General features: G+C 38.0%; 1 protein-coding gene across 3 annotated transcripts; it reads left to right on the forward strand.

Annotated features, from left to right (window-relative positions):
• Positions 1 to 476: 476 nt before the first annotated feature.
• Positions 477 to 17664, forward strand: LOC307002595 (guanine nucleotide-binding protein G(o) subunit alpha-like). 3 transcript variants are annotated; one of them, XM_079620365.1, is made up of 10 exons: positions 477 to 616; positions 706 to 820; positions 1779 to 1870; positions 3274 to 3366; positions 6891 to 7051; positions 8105 to 8233; positions 10769 to 10898; positions 11622 to 11693; positions 14098 to 14185; positions 17368 to 17664. In XM_079620365.1, exons 1-10 carry the CDS (start codon positions 581 to 583, stop codon positions 17556 to 17558), a joined length of 1107 nt encoding a protein of 368 aa, XP_079476491.1. In that variant the 5' UTR covers positions 477 to 580; the 3' UTR covers positions 17559 to 17664. The 3 variants fall into 3 exon arrangements, with proteins under 3 accessions (XP_079476491.1, XP_079476492.1, XP_079476490.1); XM_079620366.1 differs by having other exon boundaries at positions 706 to 854; positions 17368 to 17658; XM_079620364.1 differs by having other exon boundaries at positions 1740 to 1870; positions 17368 to 17658.
• The last annotated feature ends 258 nt before the right edge of the window (positions 17665 to 17922 follow it).

The raw sequence follows: 17922 nt of genomic DNA on the forward strand, positions 1-17922 counted from the left end.
TATTAGCATATGATTTCTTCTTTTATTGTAATCAGAAATATTTGTGTTGTCGTGGCACACTTATGTTTGTATTTGTTGTATGTCCTTGGAAATTAAATACTTTGAAGTATAAAACATTTTCATAATTCCAAAAATATATCACCCACCCTCATCAATAATCATGGCGTGTTTTTTTTTTTTTTTTTCTAAAATTCAAATGTATTCAATTGGAATTGCAGGGTACTGCAGTTTTTACCCTTTGTCTGGTTTAATAGGATTACATTCGATTAATTCCACACAAATCATACAAATAATGTAACTATAATGGTCTGTTTATATTCGTCTCCTATGGACAAAATCCAGTCTCGCATTACTGTACATCGTTTCTTGTTCGAGAGGCCGTTTCACTCGAGGATAAACGTCACAATAAGAAAGTAAAAAAGTATCGCAACTTCCGTTTCAAGTGGACTTTAAAAAGTTCCCTAATTATGTCCAGTGACGTCACGTCCTTGAAAGGCAGATTTGAACAGGTGTGGTGCGCGCGAGGGCCACCGCAAATATCTGGCGTTTTAAACACGATTTTAACTCTATAGTTTTAGAAATGTTTCGATGCTTTGACTTTCCAACATCCCTGCAGGTAAGCGAAATACGGAGTTATAGCCTACTTTAAGGTGAAGAACGGCAATGCTGGCTTGAGTAGTAGTTGATGTTGTCGTTGATCTCCAGGCTTGTCTCGCGGCGATGCAGAAGTGTGTGAAGCCGAGGAACGAAGAGAAAAGATCCTTCAATCAGAGTGTGCGAATCGAGCGCGAGCCGCACGCGCACAGAGTCCTTATTCTGGGTAATAATGCACGCGCACAGAGTCCTTATTCTGGGTAATAATGCACGCGCAGTCGAATTGATCACAATATGCAGTCAGTGATTGACAGGTGTTTGAGTCTGCAGGTGCACAGTATAGTGTGCGGGCCTGACAGTCTTCCGACAAAATTATAATTATTATAAGAGTAAGAAAAATCATGCAATTTTCAGAACTCAAAACTAATGCTGCGCTCCAGACGACCTTGTGGAAATATCCCAAATTAAATGTCCCATTCAGATCTAAGTGAATTTCAGGCAATCAGACTTCACGTTCACTTGTTGACCACAATTATGTCAATTATATATTTTTTAAAAACAGAAGAAAACCACATAAATCGCTTTGAAAAGCAAAAACGAAGGTAGGCTATTATTACATAAACATAATATATAATGTTAAATTTTGTTTTTAAAACCAGTTCGCATCATTGGCTTTTGAATCAAATTCTGAACTGTCTGGAGTGCAGCATAGCTCTCTATTTTAAATTCTGAATTATTCTATTAATCAGGACATATATAGGCTCAAAGACTGTATTTATTAAATCTTTCTTTTAAACCTTTCTTGAGAAAACTTCACTATTCAGATTTGTGAAAACATTCACAGAGCAATTTTGGGTTTGTTAACCCTTCCTTGTGTCTTTAACTTCACAATTATGACTTATGAAATCTTCCCCCGTAAAGGTTTGGTCAGTTGACCCTTCCATCCGTGAGTGCCTAACTTGTGCATGTAAAAGATTTCACAAACCAAAATGGTGAAGTTGAAGACTCGAGTTAAGTGACAAACTGTGAAGCCTTTCACAAATCAGAATTGTCTCTTTGACCCCCAGCATGAGCCGAGATGACTTTCTTTTCTTTCTTGTGTTACTCTGATTTATGTTACGGTTTGGACTGCTGTTCATTGGCAGGTTGTTCATATACTGCGGTGTGCTCTTCCACACATACAGGAACTCCAGAGAGCGGCAAAAGCACACTAGTGAAGCAGATGAAGATCATCTACAGCCAGGGCTTCAGCCAGCAGGAGCTCCTCAGCTTCAAGGTGCACATCCATCGGCTTCATCTGCTGACCGCTGTTAGTGTTCGGCGGGTGTAATGCAGAAATATGCTTTATGTTCACTGGTTTCTGTCAGGTTCCTGTGCTAATGGTTATTTGTTCTTTGTCTGATGGTTGCGTAAGACTTGATACTAGAACTGCTGATTATGGCAAAAATCATCAATCACTATTATTTCTGGGCGATATTTCTTATTTCACAATATGAGTAATTTTAAATATCAGTGAAATTTCACAATTATCGTTGCTTCAGCAAAAACTAATGACTAATGTATGAAAAAAGTCCTCATGTTTCAAGTTTTTTACAATTAAAACAGCGAGACAGATGTGCTAATGTGCTTTACAACATCATATAAAATATAAGAAGAGGCAAAGGAAGTAGAAAGATAAATTCACAAGTGAAATCAAACCCAAATTAGTGTATTTATGGAGGCCCATAAAAAAGATGCATTTTGGACCAACTGGAGACGGACCAATGAAGTGGCGTTTATATACAGTGAATTGCAGAAGTCCCAGTATGATGATATAAAAACATGAATTATTACATAAGACAAGAAAACGGTCAGCAATACATTAAGAACAAAATAACTATAATTACAAAAAACTGCCAAATAAATACAACAGAATGTAAATAAAAATTAAATAAACAGTGTTTTAAGGTTGTTGTTTTTAAGGAGGATGTACTAACAGCGGTTCAGATAAATAATAGCCTACATCAAAACATTTAATTATCAAATGTAAAAACACTTCATAGTCGTACTGTACACATTAAATTTAGATTAATCATTATTAAAGCTGCTTATTCAGTCAAGATCAGCGAGGGATTTTCCTTCGTCATGTGTTTTATTATCATTAATGACAGGTTTATTAGGCTACTGTCACTAAGAGCTAATGCACAGGTCCAATATACGGTTACACACACGTTTTCTTTCTCAGCGGTGTACTTAAGACATAACCCACTGCGTTTACATGAAAACAGGTTCATTTCGTTTACGCCCGTATGCAAAGCCCAGTTGTTTATCCGCGTTTGGTTTCGACTCGGAGCGCGCGCGCAGAAAGCCACCTGGGGAACAGTGAGTCTCATAAACTAATAACTGCGTACACTATTAGAATTAATATGCACGTTTAAACTTATATGAAACATTTGATGATAACATAACTTTAGTGTTTGTGCTACCTTAAGAAATGTTTTATATTAAACATAATCATTTTTCAGATTGAGTATAACAGCCATGTTTTGTGCTTTACTGGAAAGTATGTCACGCTTGTGTAATAATATGATCCATAAACCGTACTAGACTCTGCTGTAACTATGGGATTAGTCATTTACTTTGCATAGCTATGTTGTATTGGTTTGTAACTGAAGTTATTGTTTTCTTCCCAATCTTCAGGCTGCTGTGCTGGATAACCTGCTGACATCTCTGAAGTTTGTGCTGCATGGCATGGGAACACTGCGGATTAATCTGTCCAACAAGAAGAACAAGGTGAGGCACAGACTAGTTTTCCATAATTGGTCATTATGATCATAGCAGCTCTATTAGACCCCAATACTGTATTGGCGTATTAATATCTTGCCACTATATGTTTCTAACCTCTCCAACCCAAAGTATTGTAAGAATATTATATCAAATATTATACACGAAAATTATATTCTCGCCAAGGGTATGTATGTATAGTAGCTGCACGGATGTACCATGACCTTTGACACTGGGTGACCATCATTTATAATTCACATTATTAAACAATGAACCCAAAACTAATGATATGAGGGAGTTGAATGCTGCAAAAATGTTATTGACATAATATGATCCATTTTCCAATTTAACCTTCATCCTTCCTCTTGCTTTTTGTGAAAAGAAAAAAAATTGTGTTCATCAGAGGGGTCTGAGACCCCATGACTTTTATTGCACTTGAACCACGAATACACAAAATAAAATGTAATGGATTTAAGGAGTTTTGTGGCTGAATTTAAAAAAATTTACAAATCCATCCTTCTCGGGTCAATTTGACCCCCTTATGAATTAATGGAATACGAGGAATTCAAGCTAAAAAAATGCTAAAACTTCATCAAAAAGCTATTTTTATAATGTGCACATGTGTATCTGAATGCATACTGAAGAAAAACTGACTTTAGGACCCAGAGGAACAGCTCATTTGCTCCATATAGAGGCCATCTAGTGGCTAGAGTTATGAAATATCATGTTATATTAGTATTTTTCCACAAGAGGTCGGCAAAGACAGATATTTTGAGCTGAATTAAAATGGTTATCCATGAAAATGAGTTATTTTGAATTTAAGTTGAAAGAATGTGAGGAATGTGCTTGTATTACTATTTATTTATTATTTAGTGATCAAATCTGGTCATTTAAAGGTCAATAAAATACAAAATTATAAAAATCTCATTAAATATTATCAAAATTAAATTTTGAAAAGCTTTCTGGACAAAAAAAAAGTATAATTTTAGAGCTTCGGGTCATTTTGACCCACGAGAGAAGGAGGGCCTTCTTTACAAATTCCAAACATCAACAAATTATGCAATGCAGCCTAACATTGAGTTATAGAAGTCTATAATGCATTATGTGAATGCTAGGCCAAAGAGATGTGTTTTTAGTCTAGATTTGAACTGACAGAGTGTGTCTGCTTTCCGGACAATGTTAGGAAGACTGTTCCAAAGTTTTGGTGCTAAATAGGAAAAGGATCTACCGCCAGCAGTCGATTTTGATATTCTAGATATTATTAACTGGCCGGAGTTTTGAGATCGCAGTAGACGTGAAGGACTATAATGCGTTAAGAGCTCACTCAAGTACTGCAGAGTTAAACCATTTAGTGCTTTGTAAGTGATCAGCAATATTTTAAAATTTATACGATGTTTAATAGGCAGCCAATGCAGTGTTGACAGAACGGGGCTAATATGGTCATACTTCCTGGTTCTGGTAAGAACTCGAGCTGCTGAGTTTTGAACTAGCTGTAGTTTGTTTATTAAGCGTGCAGGGCAACCACCCAGTAGAGCATTACAATAATCTAGCCTTGAGGTCATGAACGCATGAACTAATTGTTCTGCATTTTTCAATAAGAGCATATGGCGTAATTTAGATATATTTTTAAGATGGAAAAATGCGGTTTTACAGATACTAGACACGTGACTTTCAAATGAAAGGTTGGTATCAAAGAGCACACCCAGGTTCCTAACCGACGACGAAGAGCAGCCATCAAGTGTTAGACAGTACTCTAGGTTATTACGTGTGGAAGTTTTTTGTCCAATAATTAATCTGTTTTTTCAGATTTTAGTAGTAGGAAATTACTAGTCATCCAGTTTTTTATATCAGCTATGCATTCTGTTCATTTTGTGAATTGGTAGGTGAATTCCATGTTTCCTAATGATATCTCCTAATGGTAGCATGTACAGAGTGAACAGCAGCGGTCCTAGTACTGAGCCTTGTGGTACGCCATACTGAACTTGTGATTGATAAGACATCTCTTCATTTACTGCTACAAACTGATAACGGTCAGATAAGTATGATTTAAACCATGCTAGTGCAATTCCACTAATGCCAACATAATGTTTCTATTTAAAAGGATGTTGTGGTCAATGGTGTCAAATGCAGCACTAAGATCAAGTAATACTAATAGAGAGATACAACCACGATCGGATGATAAGAGCAAATCATTTGTGACTCTAACGAGAGCTGTCTCGGTACTATGGTACGGTCTAAATCCGGACTGAAAATCCTCGCAGATATCATTTCTTTCTAGAAAGGAACACAGTTGTGAGGATATTGCTTTTTCTAATATCTTTGACAGAAAAGGCAGATTCGAGATCGGCCTGTAATTGACTAATTTTGTAGGATCAAGTTGCGTTTTTTTAACAAGCGGTTTAATCATTAGCCAGCTTAAAGGTTTTTGGTACGTATCCTAGAGACAAAGATGAATTAATGATATTAAGAAGAGGATCTATGACATCTGGAAGCATCTCTTTCAGCAGTTTAGTCGGTATAGGGTCTAACATACACATTGTCGATTTAGATGATTTGACGAGTTTGCAAAATTCTTCCTCTCCTATAGCAATGAATGAATCAAATTTTCCCTCAGGGAGACTACAATGCACTTCCTGATGCGATACTGTATTAGACGGTTGCATAGTTATAATTTTGTCCCTGATATTATCGATCTTATAAGTGAAGAAGTTCATAAAGTCATTACTGCTGTGTTTCTTGGAAACTTCTGGGCTTGAAGTTTTTGTTAGTTTAGCCACTGTTTCAAATAAATACCTAGGATTATGTTTATTTTCTTCTAATAGGGTTGAAAAATAAGCAGATCTAGCAGCTTTTAAAGCCTCTCTGTAAGCAATCGAGCTCTCCTTCCATGAAATCCGAAACACCTCTAGTTTTGTTTTCTTCCAGTTACGCTCCATTTTTCTGGCTGCTCTCTTAAGGGCCTGAGTGTGCTCGTTGTGCCACGGCGCTGGACTATGTTCTTTATTTATCTACTAACTCTGATAGAAAGTCCGCAAATTCTTTGATAAAGTCTGTATGGTGGCCTGTATACAGTAGCCAGCACAAATCTCAAACGTGATTTATCATTTATACTAGATAGTGTTACATTAAGCACCAACACTTCAAAATAATTATATTTTAAACTAGACTTCTTAGTAATTCTAAAGATATTTCTATAAATTACAGCAACACCTCCCGCTTTGCCTTTCAGACTAGACTAATCTTGTGGGGTTGACTCGTTTAAAGCAATGTAATTGTCGCCAGTTTTCTGTCAAACACAGCACATCTAGGTTATAATCTGTAATCATCAATCAAGTGCTTTTTAAGTAAGGGGTCGAATATTCAGCAACCCAAGCTTTATCATTTGGTCAATAAAAATGTTACCCTTAAATGGGTTTAGGAGTTTTTTTGTATGTCCTAATTCGGGGAAAATACACAGTCTCTATATGATGATATCTAGGTGAAAGAGTCTCTGTGATGTGATTTATCTGTGAGTGATGGTCGTGTGTGTTCAGTTTCATGCGCGCGCGGTTCTGTCGTGCGAGTGCTGTGTGGGAGCGGATCTGGAGCTGCTGCCGTTCGTGGCTCATGCGTTCTGCAGGCTGTGGGGGGATCTGGGCTTCAGGACCGCCGTGGCCCGAGGACACGAGTTCCAGCTCAACGATTCCGCCCGCTAGTGAGTCCTGCGTTCATGTCCTGGGGAGTTCATGTTTACGAGGTGGGAAGTCGTGTTCACATGCATTCAAGTACCTTTCGTCAGAGTAAGATGGCGGTGTACATTCTCTTAATTACAGTAAGGTTCTTAAACTCTAGTTCTAGAAAATGAAGAACAAAGAAATGTGCATCAGGTGTACTTTGTTTTTTTATGTTTTTAATTGTTTTATGAAGTCATTGCAAACTTTATCGTTACATATTACAGTGTTATAATATACCGTATTTTGCGGACTATAAGTCGCTCTGGAGTATAAGTCGCATCAGTCAAAATGTCATGAAGACGAAAAAAAACATAAGTCGCACTGGACTATAAGTCTAAAATTTATTTAGAAATGTATTTCACAAAATCCAAGAACAGACATTTAATCTGGAAAGGTTATTCAGCTCCACAATAGCACACAATAGCCTGACAATATCACTGTTAAATACCTTCAAGTAGTGTTATTCCACCATGTTTCTCATTGACACGTCCACAACTCGTACAGATCCAGGCTTAAAGAAAATCCAGAGCTTCCCACTCGTATTTACAACATTGTGGTGGCGTTCAACTCGTAAATACGATCTTTACGATATTACCTGAACACACCATATTACCACCTCTCTGTCTTTGTATCAATACAGAATGATATAACTGTTTTTTTACTTCCCTGACATTTACTGAATGAAACTTTCATTTAACCAACTAATTTTCCAATTTTAACTTTTTAGTCTTTTAGAATCCATATTGTCTCACATTTATTCATTTAATAGACAGTTTTATCCAAGGCAACAAATGAAGAACATCGCCAGTGACTTGTCATACTTGGCATTGTGCACTACAAACCGTTTTTACAGTATAAACTGGAGTAGTACACAAGCTAAAAGCAAAGGTGAAATAAAAAACAGAACATAAATAATTCTACTAATGCCTTTGTGTATGTGTGTGGATTAGTTAAGTTCTTGTTGAAGAGTTGTCCAAATGTGTGTGAACTTGAACTAAGCATGTTTTGAGCTGTTTTATGTGCCACATCTCTAGTTTCTTTGAGAACATAAGTCGTATCATCGCACCAAACTACATTCCCACTGAGACGGATGTTCTCCGAGTTCGAGTGCGCACCCGTGGTGTCGTTGAAACCCAGATCCGAGTCAACAACTCACTCTACAGGTAAACATTTCTACAATGTCTTCATAGCTGAAAACGTTTGTCATTATTCATCCATATTTAAAATGACCCGTCCGATGTTAGAATCAAACCTACAACCTCAGCGGTTCGCTCGCAAAGACCAAGATGAGAAACAAAGACCTTTTTCCATATTTTCCTGTAGGATTCAGTGGTTCGGATCACCACCAGCTCTTTACTGTCACTGCCACTGTTCCCATGCGTACGTTTAAACTAAAACTACTGGGGAAATATTTGAACAATCTTCTGAGGAGCTTTTGAAATCTCATCCATTCTTTCTAGTTGGATCTTCACTCAAAAAAATAAGCTGTGGAACAAACTTAATTAAATTAAGGAAAACTTTTCCACGCAATTGAATTAGGTATTTTCAACTAAATCAAATTTGTTTGAAATGATTTGTTGTATGAACTTAAATTAATTTAGTTAATCCTGCTAGATGAAGTTTAGTCAGGTTAGTTTTTGTCCTGCCTAAAGTCGCCATCATTATAATTTTAGCTAATTTGACTCTACAATCGCTTCTAATGCTCGATGTTACTAGTGTTCCATTTAATTAAAGCCTCTTTTTACAGAGTAAAATTAAATATTACTTGTGCAGATCTGCGAGTGTGTTTAATGCAAATTAAGTGTACACTGAGCGCCCACACCCTAAACACACTCGCCACAATTCAAAAACATTACAGAAAGTCCTCTAAGTTTCTAACATAACTGAACATTAAACACTAACATTAACTAACAACATCTTTCCATTTACTGAAAAACACATAAAATCACACTTTAATCCCTAAATTTATGCAGTCCCTTGCAAAGCATGCTGGGAACTACAGATCCCCCGCCCAGTTAGATGTCAACAAAAATGATTCATGTAGTTTTCACACAAATGAATTAAGTAAACTTCCGTTTTAAATATATTAGGTTGATTGAACACACTTAAAATAAGTTGTGACAAAATATTAAACAATCGTGTTACTTTAGCTTATTTTCATTAAAGGGGTCATGACATGAGAAACCAAATTTGCCTTGATCTTTTAGTATATAAGAGGTCTTTGTACCATTAAAACGTCCTGCAAGTTTCATAGCTTAAGACGTCCTCCCCATTATAAACGAATCATTTATTTAATCAAGCTCTAAATACAGCTCGTTCTGGATTCATGGTAAGAAGTGACATCACGGTACGAAGTGACGTACCAGCGTTTGTATATAGACCGCCTCCAGCACAAGACAACTACGCTTTAAGCGCAAGACAACTACGCTCATTTCGTATCGTTGTCGCGCCCGCGTGCTGCGTGCCTCACAAGTGTTCAGTCGACGGACAGCGAGTGGGTCTCTGTACAGGGAAATTACGATGCCACGCAGATGTGCTGTTCCTGGCTGTGGACAAACAACATCTTTGAATACGCTGCGAAAGATCCAGTCGTCAGGGGAAAATGGATGCACTTTATTTTTTGCGGACGTCCCAGTCACGGCAGGGTTAGTTTAAGCGTTTGTTCTATACATTTGAAGGATGACTGGTTTTTGAGAACAAATCCCAAAACGATGCTGGCTTTGCCAGAAAACTGTTGCTCAAAGATAAGTCCGTGCCGACTATTCTGGGCTCAACAACGACGACGCAAACTGTAAGTAATGTATTTAAAACTTTAAACTACTTTTTAAATACGCTGAATCCGCACAGGTTCTGGCTGGGGGCGTTAATAATTGCTGCATAGGCACTGACGTTAGCCAATCATAACAGTGGGCGTTAACACTGAACTCTTAAAGGGGAAACACCCCCAAAACAGACAGTTTGAATCAGAGGATGAGAAACAGGGTGAGAAAAGGTCATAAATCACTACATTTTAAAAGTTTTTTTGTAAAAAAAAACTATAGTAATACTATATTTGCACCTAAGGGAACATAATAATCAAATAAAAAAAAAACCATGTCATGACCCCTTTAACTAAATTTAACAAGAGGCCAAAATTAATTTTTTGAGTTGTGAATGATTTGTTGTAGAATCGTTCCTATGGATCTGGTCAAATGAAATAAAGGCTTGTTGTAGGACTTCTTCAAACATTGTTAACCCCCAAATTCTCTTTATTTCCTATATACACTTTAATTTTCATAACAACAGTGTAACAACAATTTTCATAACAACAATTCTGTGTTAATCAGAATGTTTGTTGCTTATTTCTATCATGCAGTGACCAGGGTCTGTTAGCGCAAGAAAATAATCAACAAGAAAATAATGGCCCTTCAGACACATCCCAAGTCTCCTGTGCTGGTCATATGATCGCTTCTTTGAGGAACACTGTTGTATTGTATAAAAAGTAGTTGGCGAGTGAAACGCCTTTCATATGTATATGTAGGAGGATCTTACTGAGAGTTTTTCTCAAAGGGATTTGTTGTTCATATGTGATGTCTATACAGATTATGCAGACAAATGCGGTCATTCGTCCTATGCTTTTAAGTTATTTTACCCAAACTGCTCTTGGAGTGAAGTAGACCGTTCGACTGATTTCTGTATAAATCATCTTCTGTTTATAGGCTGATTGATGTTGGTGGCCAGCGTTCAGAAAGAAAGAAGTGGTACAGTTATTTTGACAATGTCCAGGCGGTGCTGTTTATGGTGGCTCTTAGTGGATACGATCAAAACCTTGATGAACATCACTCCACGGTGAGAAACGCCTCTGAGATCTTCAGAGGACAACGCTTAACTCTACAATCCTGTCTTTTCAAAGCCCAGATGTTTTCAGTCAGAAGAGCTGGTCATAGTTTGCCACTGGCTTTAGTTAGGATCTGACTAATTTAATGGAACATGTATTGTATATATGTGACCCTGGACCACAAAATGGGTCACATTGGTCTTTTTTTTAATTTTTTTATTAAGATGTAACCTTAATTTGGAAATAAGCTTTCCATTGATGTAGTTAGGATAGGACAAGGCCGAGATGCAACAAAAAAATCGAGAAAATCTAGGGATAATGAGCGGCTGTTTCTGGTGTTCAGGGTCGGGCTAAACCCGTCAATCAGAAGTTCTTACTCAAATTGTAACTTAAAGTCCACACTAGAAGCTCAGTAACTACTAGCTAGTGTGTAACGCATTCTGCACTTAATTTGGTTGCACCATTTGTATTCGAAAAAACATTCAGAAACTGTATTTGGTGCGTTAGTTTGATTCACTTATCGCGTGAGAGCCAGTGCAATTCACTTCTCTGCTGGAGATTTAAGAGATCCTTATGAAAAATATCATGAAAACGCATTTACAAAAGGCAGGAGTAAACACTGTGGCACACACATACATGTACAGTGTATATATATATATGTGTGTGTGTGTGTATACTGTGTTCATATGCTCTATGCTTTAAGTTATCTCTCTATCACTTTTTCTCTCCAACAGAACCGTCTCCATGAAAGCCTGGAGTGCTTCAGCTCCACGTGTAGAAGTGCTTTTTTCAAAGGAGCTTCACTGGTGAGCTGCACTTCAGGCCCGACGTCATGAAACTGTGTATCTGACATTAGGGCGTTCACTATACTGTATATCTGACATTAGGGCGTTCACTATACTGTGTATCTGACATTAGGGCGTTCACTATACTGTGTATCTGACATTAGGGCGTTCACTATACTGTATATCTGACATTAGGGCGTTCACTATACTGTATATCTGACATTAGGGCGTTCACTATACTGTGTATCGGACATTAGGGGGTTCACTATACTGTATATCTGACATTAGGGGGTTCACTATACTGTATATCTGACATTAGGGCGTTCACTATACTGTATATCTGACATTAGGGGGTTCACTATACTGTATATCTGACATTAGGGCGTTCACTATACTGTATATCTGACATTAGGGCGTTCACTATACTGTATATCTGACATTAGGGCGTTCACTATACTGTATATCTGACATTAGGGCGTTCACTATACTGTGTATCTGACATTAGGGCGTTCACTATACTGTATATCTGACATTAGGGCGTTCACTATACTGTATATCTGACATTAGGGCGTTCACTATACTGTATATCTGACATTAGGGCGTTCACTATACTGTGTCTCTGACATTAGGGGGTTCACTATACTGTATATCTGACATTATGGCGTTCACTATACTGTATATCTGACATTAGGGCGTTCACTATACTGTATATCTGACATTAGGGCGTTCACTATATTGTGTATCTGACATTAGGGCGTTCACTATACTGTATATCTGACATTAGGGCGTTCACTATACTGTGTATCTGACATTAGGGCATTCACTATACTGTATATCTGACATTAGGGGGTTCACTATACTGTATATCTGACATTAGGGCGTTCACTATACTGTGTCTCTGACATTAGGGGGTTCACTATACTGTATATCTGACATTATGGCGTTCACTATACTGTATATCTGACATTAGGGCGTTCACTATACTGTATATCTGACATTAGGGCGTTCACTATATTGTGTATCTGACATTAGGGCGTTCACTATACTGTATATCTGACATTAGGGCGTTCACTATACTGTGTATCTGACATTAGGGCATTCACTATACTGTATATCTGACATTAGGGCGTTCACTATACTGTGTATCTGACATTAGGGCGTTCACTATACTGTGTATCTGACATTAGGGCGTTCACTATACTGTGTATCTGACATTAGGGCGTTCACTATACTGTATATCTGACATTAGGGCGTTCACCATACTCTGTATTTGACATTAGGGCGTTCACTATACTGTGTATCTGACATTAGGGCGTTCACCATACTGTGTATCTGACATTAGGGCGTTCACTACACTGTGTATCTGACATTAGGGGGTTCACTACACTGTGTATCTGACATTAGGGCGTTCACTACACTGTGTATCTGACATTAGGGCGTTCACTATACTGTGTATCTGACATTAGGGCGTTCACTATACTGTGTATCTGACATTAGGGCGTTCACTATACTGTGTATCTGACATTAGGGCGTTCACTATACTGTGTATCTGACATTAGGGCGTTCACCATACTGTGTATCTGACATTAGGGCGTTCACTATACTGTGTATCTGACATTATGGGGTTCACTATACTGTGTATCTGACATTAGGGCGTTCACTATACTGTGTATCTGACATTAGGGCGTTCACTATACTGTGTATCTGACATTAGGGCGTTCACTATACTGTGTATCTGACATTAGGGGGTTCACTATACTGTGTATCTGACATTAGGGCGTTCACTATACTGTGTATCTGACATTAGGGGGTTCACTATACTGTATATCCGACATTAGGGCAGAGATCCGGTCGCTCTCCTCATGAACACGCCAGTGGGATATGGGACGAGTTTAGTCTCAAAATGATTAATAAATGCATGCACAATTATCCATGAACTTGACAGATGTTGCATTGTTGTGTTTTACTGTCCACAACCAAATGCCCTTTCAACTTGCCTGTGCAAAATTGAGAATTAAAAAAATAGTGGCATTTTTGTGAATACAAATGTTTTCTTTTGTATTAGTGTATCATAATATATGCATGTGTGGATCATGTGACAGTCGATCTCATTTTATTCATTTGAATTTTGAGACTTTATTTTTGTGGTTTTCAAGCATTTCACAACCCACACACAAACAAGTATATATGAATAGGCCTGGTGCTAATTATTAATGTGTGCACAACTACCGATATATTTGACATTCACAAATTGCGTTACTACATTTAAACTTAAACTTTACAACTTGTGTGAGCAAAATTCAGAATTGCATGAATTTGCAGCAGTTTGTACAAATAAAGACATATAGTTATAAATACAAAACCTTGATTTTGTATTAATGTAAGACAATGTTTGGTTAATGAGCATTTTTTAACTCTTTTTCAGGTTTTATTTATGAACAAAATTGATCTGTTTGGTGAGAAAATCCTGTATTCTGGGAGACATCTGCGGCTTTATCAGCCAGACTTCAAAGGTAAACTTTTTTTTTTTTTTTTTTTTTTTTTTACACAATCTGGTCCCTGTATGATTATTTAAAGCAGGGCTAAGCAGGTTCGCAAATTTCTTCGCTATATTGTCGCTTTTTGCTCGCAGGTTTCTCTATAGAGCGCCCCCTACAGCTTCGGAATAGTTATTTGACAACACTGTCGGAAAACTCGCTGTCGACTCTCAGATACTAGTAGATCAACGAAATCAGAGCAGACGGGACATTCTTTACAACGTTGTCTTCATTCGGGTTCGAACAGCGTGAGGGAGTGCAATAATGATAGAATTTTAGCAGATTTCTTTTTGCCGTAAAGCAATTGTTTACATCGCGAGACCTGATATCACGCGATACTTCCTGACTCCGCGTCCGGCGGCCCGCCGGCTCAAAGTTGCAAGTGCGTTTTTTCCGCTCACAGGCGCTTGGGGGGTGCGAGACGACCACCATTCAACCCGAAAAAAGTCATATAACTATTCCAATGACTCCGAAGCTGTTCAGTTAAGGTTAAAAAAGTTACTTAGAGCACCTTTAAATCGTGAAATGTCCTTAAATAATCACTAAATAAACTGCTAAATGTTACATTTTCTAATACATTTCATGCACAGATTAGCATGTTAGCCAGGGTCCCAAAACACAAATGAGAGTAAAAATCGGCGTTGAAAGTGTTACTCTGTAACTTTTTATGAATTTTGACAAAACATGGATGTGAGAATGTGAACCGCGGCATTTGTGATGTAATTATATAAATGTATAGTCTGAGTCTCTGCATGTTTCGGAGTAAACGACAGCACTGTTCAGTTTCGGTTCACAGTAAATGCTACTCTCCAAGTGCTGCGTTGAGTCGCTTATCATTAGTATTTGGTAACGCAACATGCCCCAACCATCTTCCCAAATTAGCTCAATGGTTTAATGTTTGAAAGCAAAGAAATTAAGACAACCATAAATGCTAATATTGCAATTTAATAGTTCTATAAAATAAAATAAAAATGATTTATTATTGCTAATAATAGTAATAACAATTATATTAATAAAAAATAAACGATGCGCAGCAGAAAACCTGAAGGGAAGCGCTTTTGAGTACCAAAATTACACGTTTACTTCCTGGAGTAGGGTTTCTCTCCATCTCTGGTATAGCAGTCATGATTACTACACCATATATAATTTTAGCATTGACAACGTGATGTGCGCATCCGTGATAGTCACGCGCTAGAACGCAGTAATTTGTGAATGAATTGCTAAGTTTACCTGTCATAGAGTGAAAGTTTATCATTTGCATGTGTTTTTAAGTCCTGTCAGTTTAAGCGCAAGAACAAGACTGGAGCTCACGCGCTGTTTTCTGTGTGCGCACCGGAGCCGCTCGACAGCGCATGAACACCCAATCAGTTCTTTCTCCTCTTTTGAGCTTGAACGGACACGTGCGCGCAAAATTAAGTCAAAATGCCCATCTCGGCGAGTTTCCACGTAAACAGTCGGTTATGTGTTGTAAACAATCGAGAAAGAAAACCGGATCATTATATCATTATCATTATATTGGATCTGTGCATTCGTCTTAAAGTGACAGCAGCCTAATAAACCCACGGCCACCAATGCTAATCAACATGGGCGTCAGTTTGGTTTGAAATGTGCTGGGGACAGAGACGCATTCTTTTTTTTCTCTTTCGCGCAGGTCATGTTTTGAAAGACTGATGTGTATCAGTTCGATCCTGTAACTAATGTACGCTCTTCCAAGCTACTATGCTCTCCACGGAACATAAAATATTCATTTAATTTAATTTAATTTAATTATTATATTTTTCGTGTTCGCATTTATAAGGAAAAAAATGTTTACGGACGTGACCGCTCTGAAAGCGGCACTAAAAGACCGCTTTAAAACTTTCACAGAGACCTCAAACAGAAGACACAAAGCCTTTCTTTAAGGTAAATTTCGTTTTGTATTAATTGTATCTTAATTTTAATCAATGTTTCATCAACCAATTGCCTGGATTTAATAAATAAGTAAAGCAGAATAGATATCATGAGGACACGGAGGTGCCGGCGCGTTCACTGCGAAGATCGCGGGTCAGCATCGTCAACTTCATCTCTGCAGCCGACACAGAAAACACTTGTTTATTAATAAACAATTAAAATGTTTCCTTGCTATATTTGACATTCATAATCATTACTTTTGCCGGTTCTTTGTGACAGCTTTTAGGTGCTTTATCGGCAGCACCACCCTTACATGTTACATGAACGCGTCACCACCGCATCAGCACCGAAAACATGGAGATTTCTTTTTTTTTAAATCCATAGAAAATCGTGATACGAACCGAATCGCGGGTTTAGGGTATCGTTACAGCACTACTAGCAACCCTGAAAAGGTGGTGGGTACACGTCCCCACCGAAATCGACGCCTATGCTAATCAAACTACAAAAGCGAAAGAGAAAATCACGTTTGTAGCACTAACAAAGATGAATTGAATTACATTAATTATATTGAATTTGAATACTTTGATTATTCAATGTCTGTACCTGTACACAGTTAGATTTCCCTGAAAACCCCATAAAGCAGAAGATAGTGAAGAGGAGATGCTGTAGGATAAGTGTGTGGTGTAAAGTGAGTACCAAGCCGCATCTCCAGGTTTCCTCGAGATCCAGACCCAACCAGTGATGTGCACCCCGAGTGTGATATTACCTTTATAGGATTTGCCGATAAACTTGCTGAAGTTACCAAGTATGCAATGAATGACCATAGAAGTTTCTTCTACGCAGTCTTGTGTTGTTTTGTTACCCGTCCGTGTTGAGTTGACGGATAAAACTGCGATTTCTGTACAACTCCGTTTATAACGCATCCAGACACGCAAGACTTATTCAGCTCAGTGTTCACTGATCGTCGAGAAACTCTGACACAGCCGGTTATGTGTTGTAAACAATCGAGAACGAAAAACGGATGTGTATCAGTATATTGGATCTGCGCATTCATCTTAAAGTGACAGCAGCCTAATAAACCTTTGTGTCCCTAATGTTAATCAAATGATATAAGACAGAGAAAATTATAATTTTTACAATTATACAGCATACTGTATGTACACTAGTATAAAAATGCACAAACAATCATTGTCTATGTTGTCACTTCTTCTTGATGTTCAGTACAGTTTGATGCAGAGAAACTGATGTGTGTGTGTGTGTGTGTGCAGGTCCTGAGCGTGACGTGAGCAGTGCCGCTCAGTATGTGACGGGTCAGTTCGTGTCGTGTGCCTCCGCCTCAGGAAAGATGGTGTTCCCTCACTTCACCAACGCCACCGACCGCTCCAGCGTCCACGAAGCCTTCCAGTTCACGGCCGGCACCGTCCTCACACACAACCTGCACACGGCCGCGCTCCTCTAGCCTTCATTTGTGGCTCTTACTCTGTCCGGTGTACAGTTGCTTCGTTTTTATTGATCATGAAAAGCAGATTTTAAAGCAATAAATATATTTTAAGATTTTAATTATGGGTATCTTTGTCTTGTTTTGAACGGATCCACGTATTTGCCGGGACACAAATCAAAGTGTTGCCGCTGTTTAATGAAACATGCTCATAAAATGAGAAGGAGAAAGTAGCCGCATTTACATTACTACCCTTCACTATGAAACAGTGGCTAAACTAACGAAAAAGAAAGCTTCAAGCCCAGAAGTTTCCAAGAAACACAGCAGTAATGACTTTATGAACTTCTTCACTTATAAGATCGATAATATCAGGGACAAAATTATA

This window comes from Phoxinus phoxinus, assembly GCF_949152265.1.
Source record: "Phoxinus phoxinus genome assembly, chromosome: 1".
Lineage (NCBI taxonomy): Eukaryota > Metazoa > Chordata > Actinopteri > Cypriniformes > Leuciscidae > Phoxinus > Phoxinus phoxinus.

What these genes read in the sequence shown, in the direction of transcription:
- LOC307002595 (XM_079620364.1), top strand. Translation starts at nt 581, where the DNA reads ATGTTTCGATGCTTTGACTTTCCAACATCCCTGCAG. An exon ending in TTGATGAACATCACTCCACG is followed by an intron (nt 10,899 to 11,621) that starts GTGAGAAACGCC and finishes TCTCTCCAACAG; the next exon opens with AACCGTCTCCATGAAAGCCT. An exon ending in TTATCAGCCAGACTTCAAAG is followed by an intron (nt 14,186 to 17,367) that starts GTAAACTTTTTT and finishes GTGTGTGTGCAG; the next exon opens with GTCCTGAGCGTGACGTGAGC.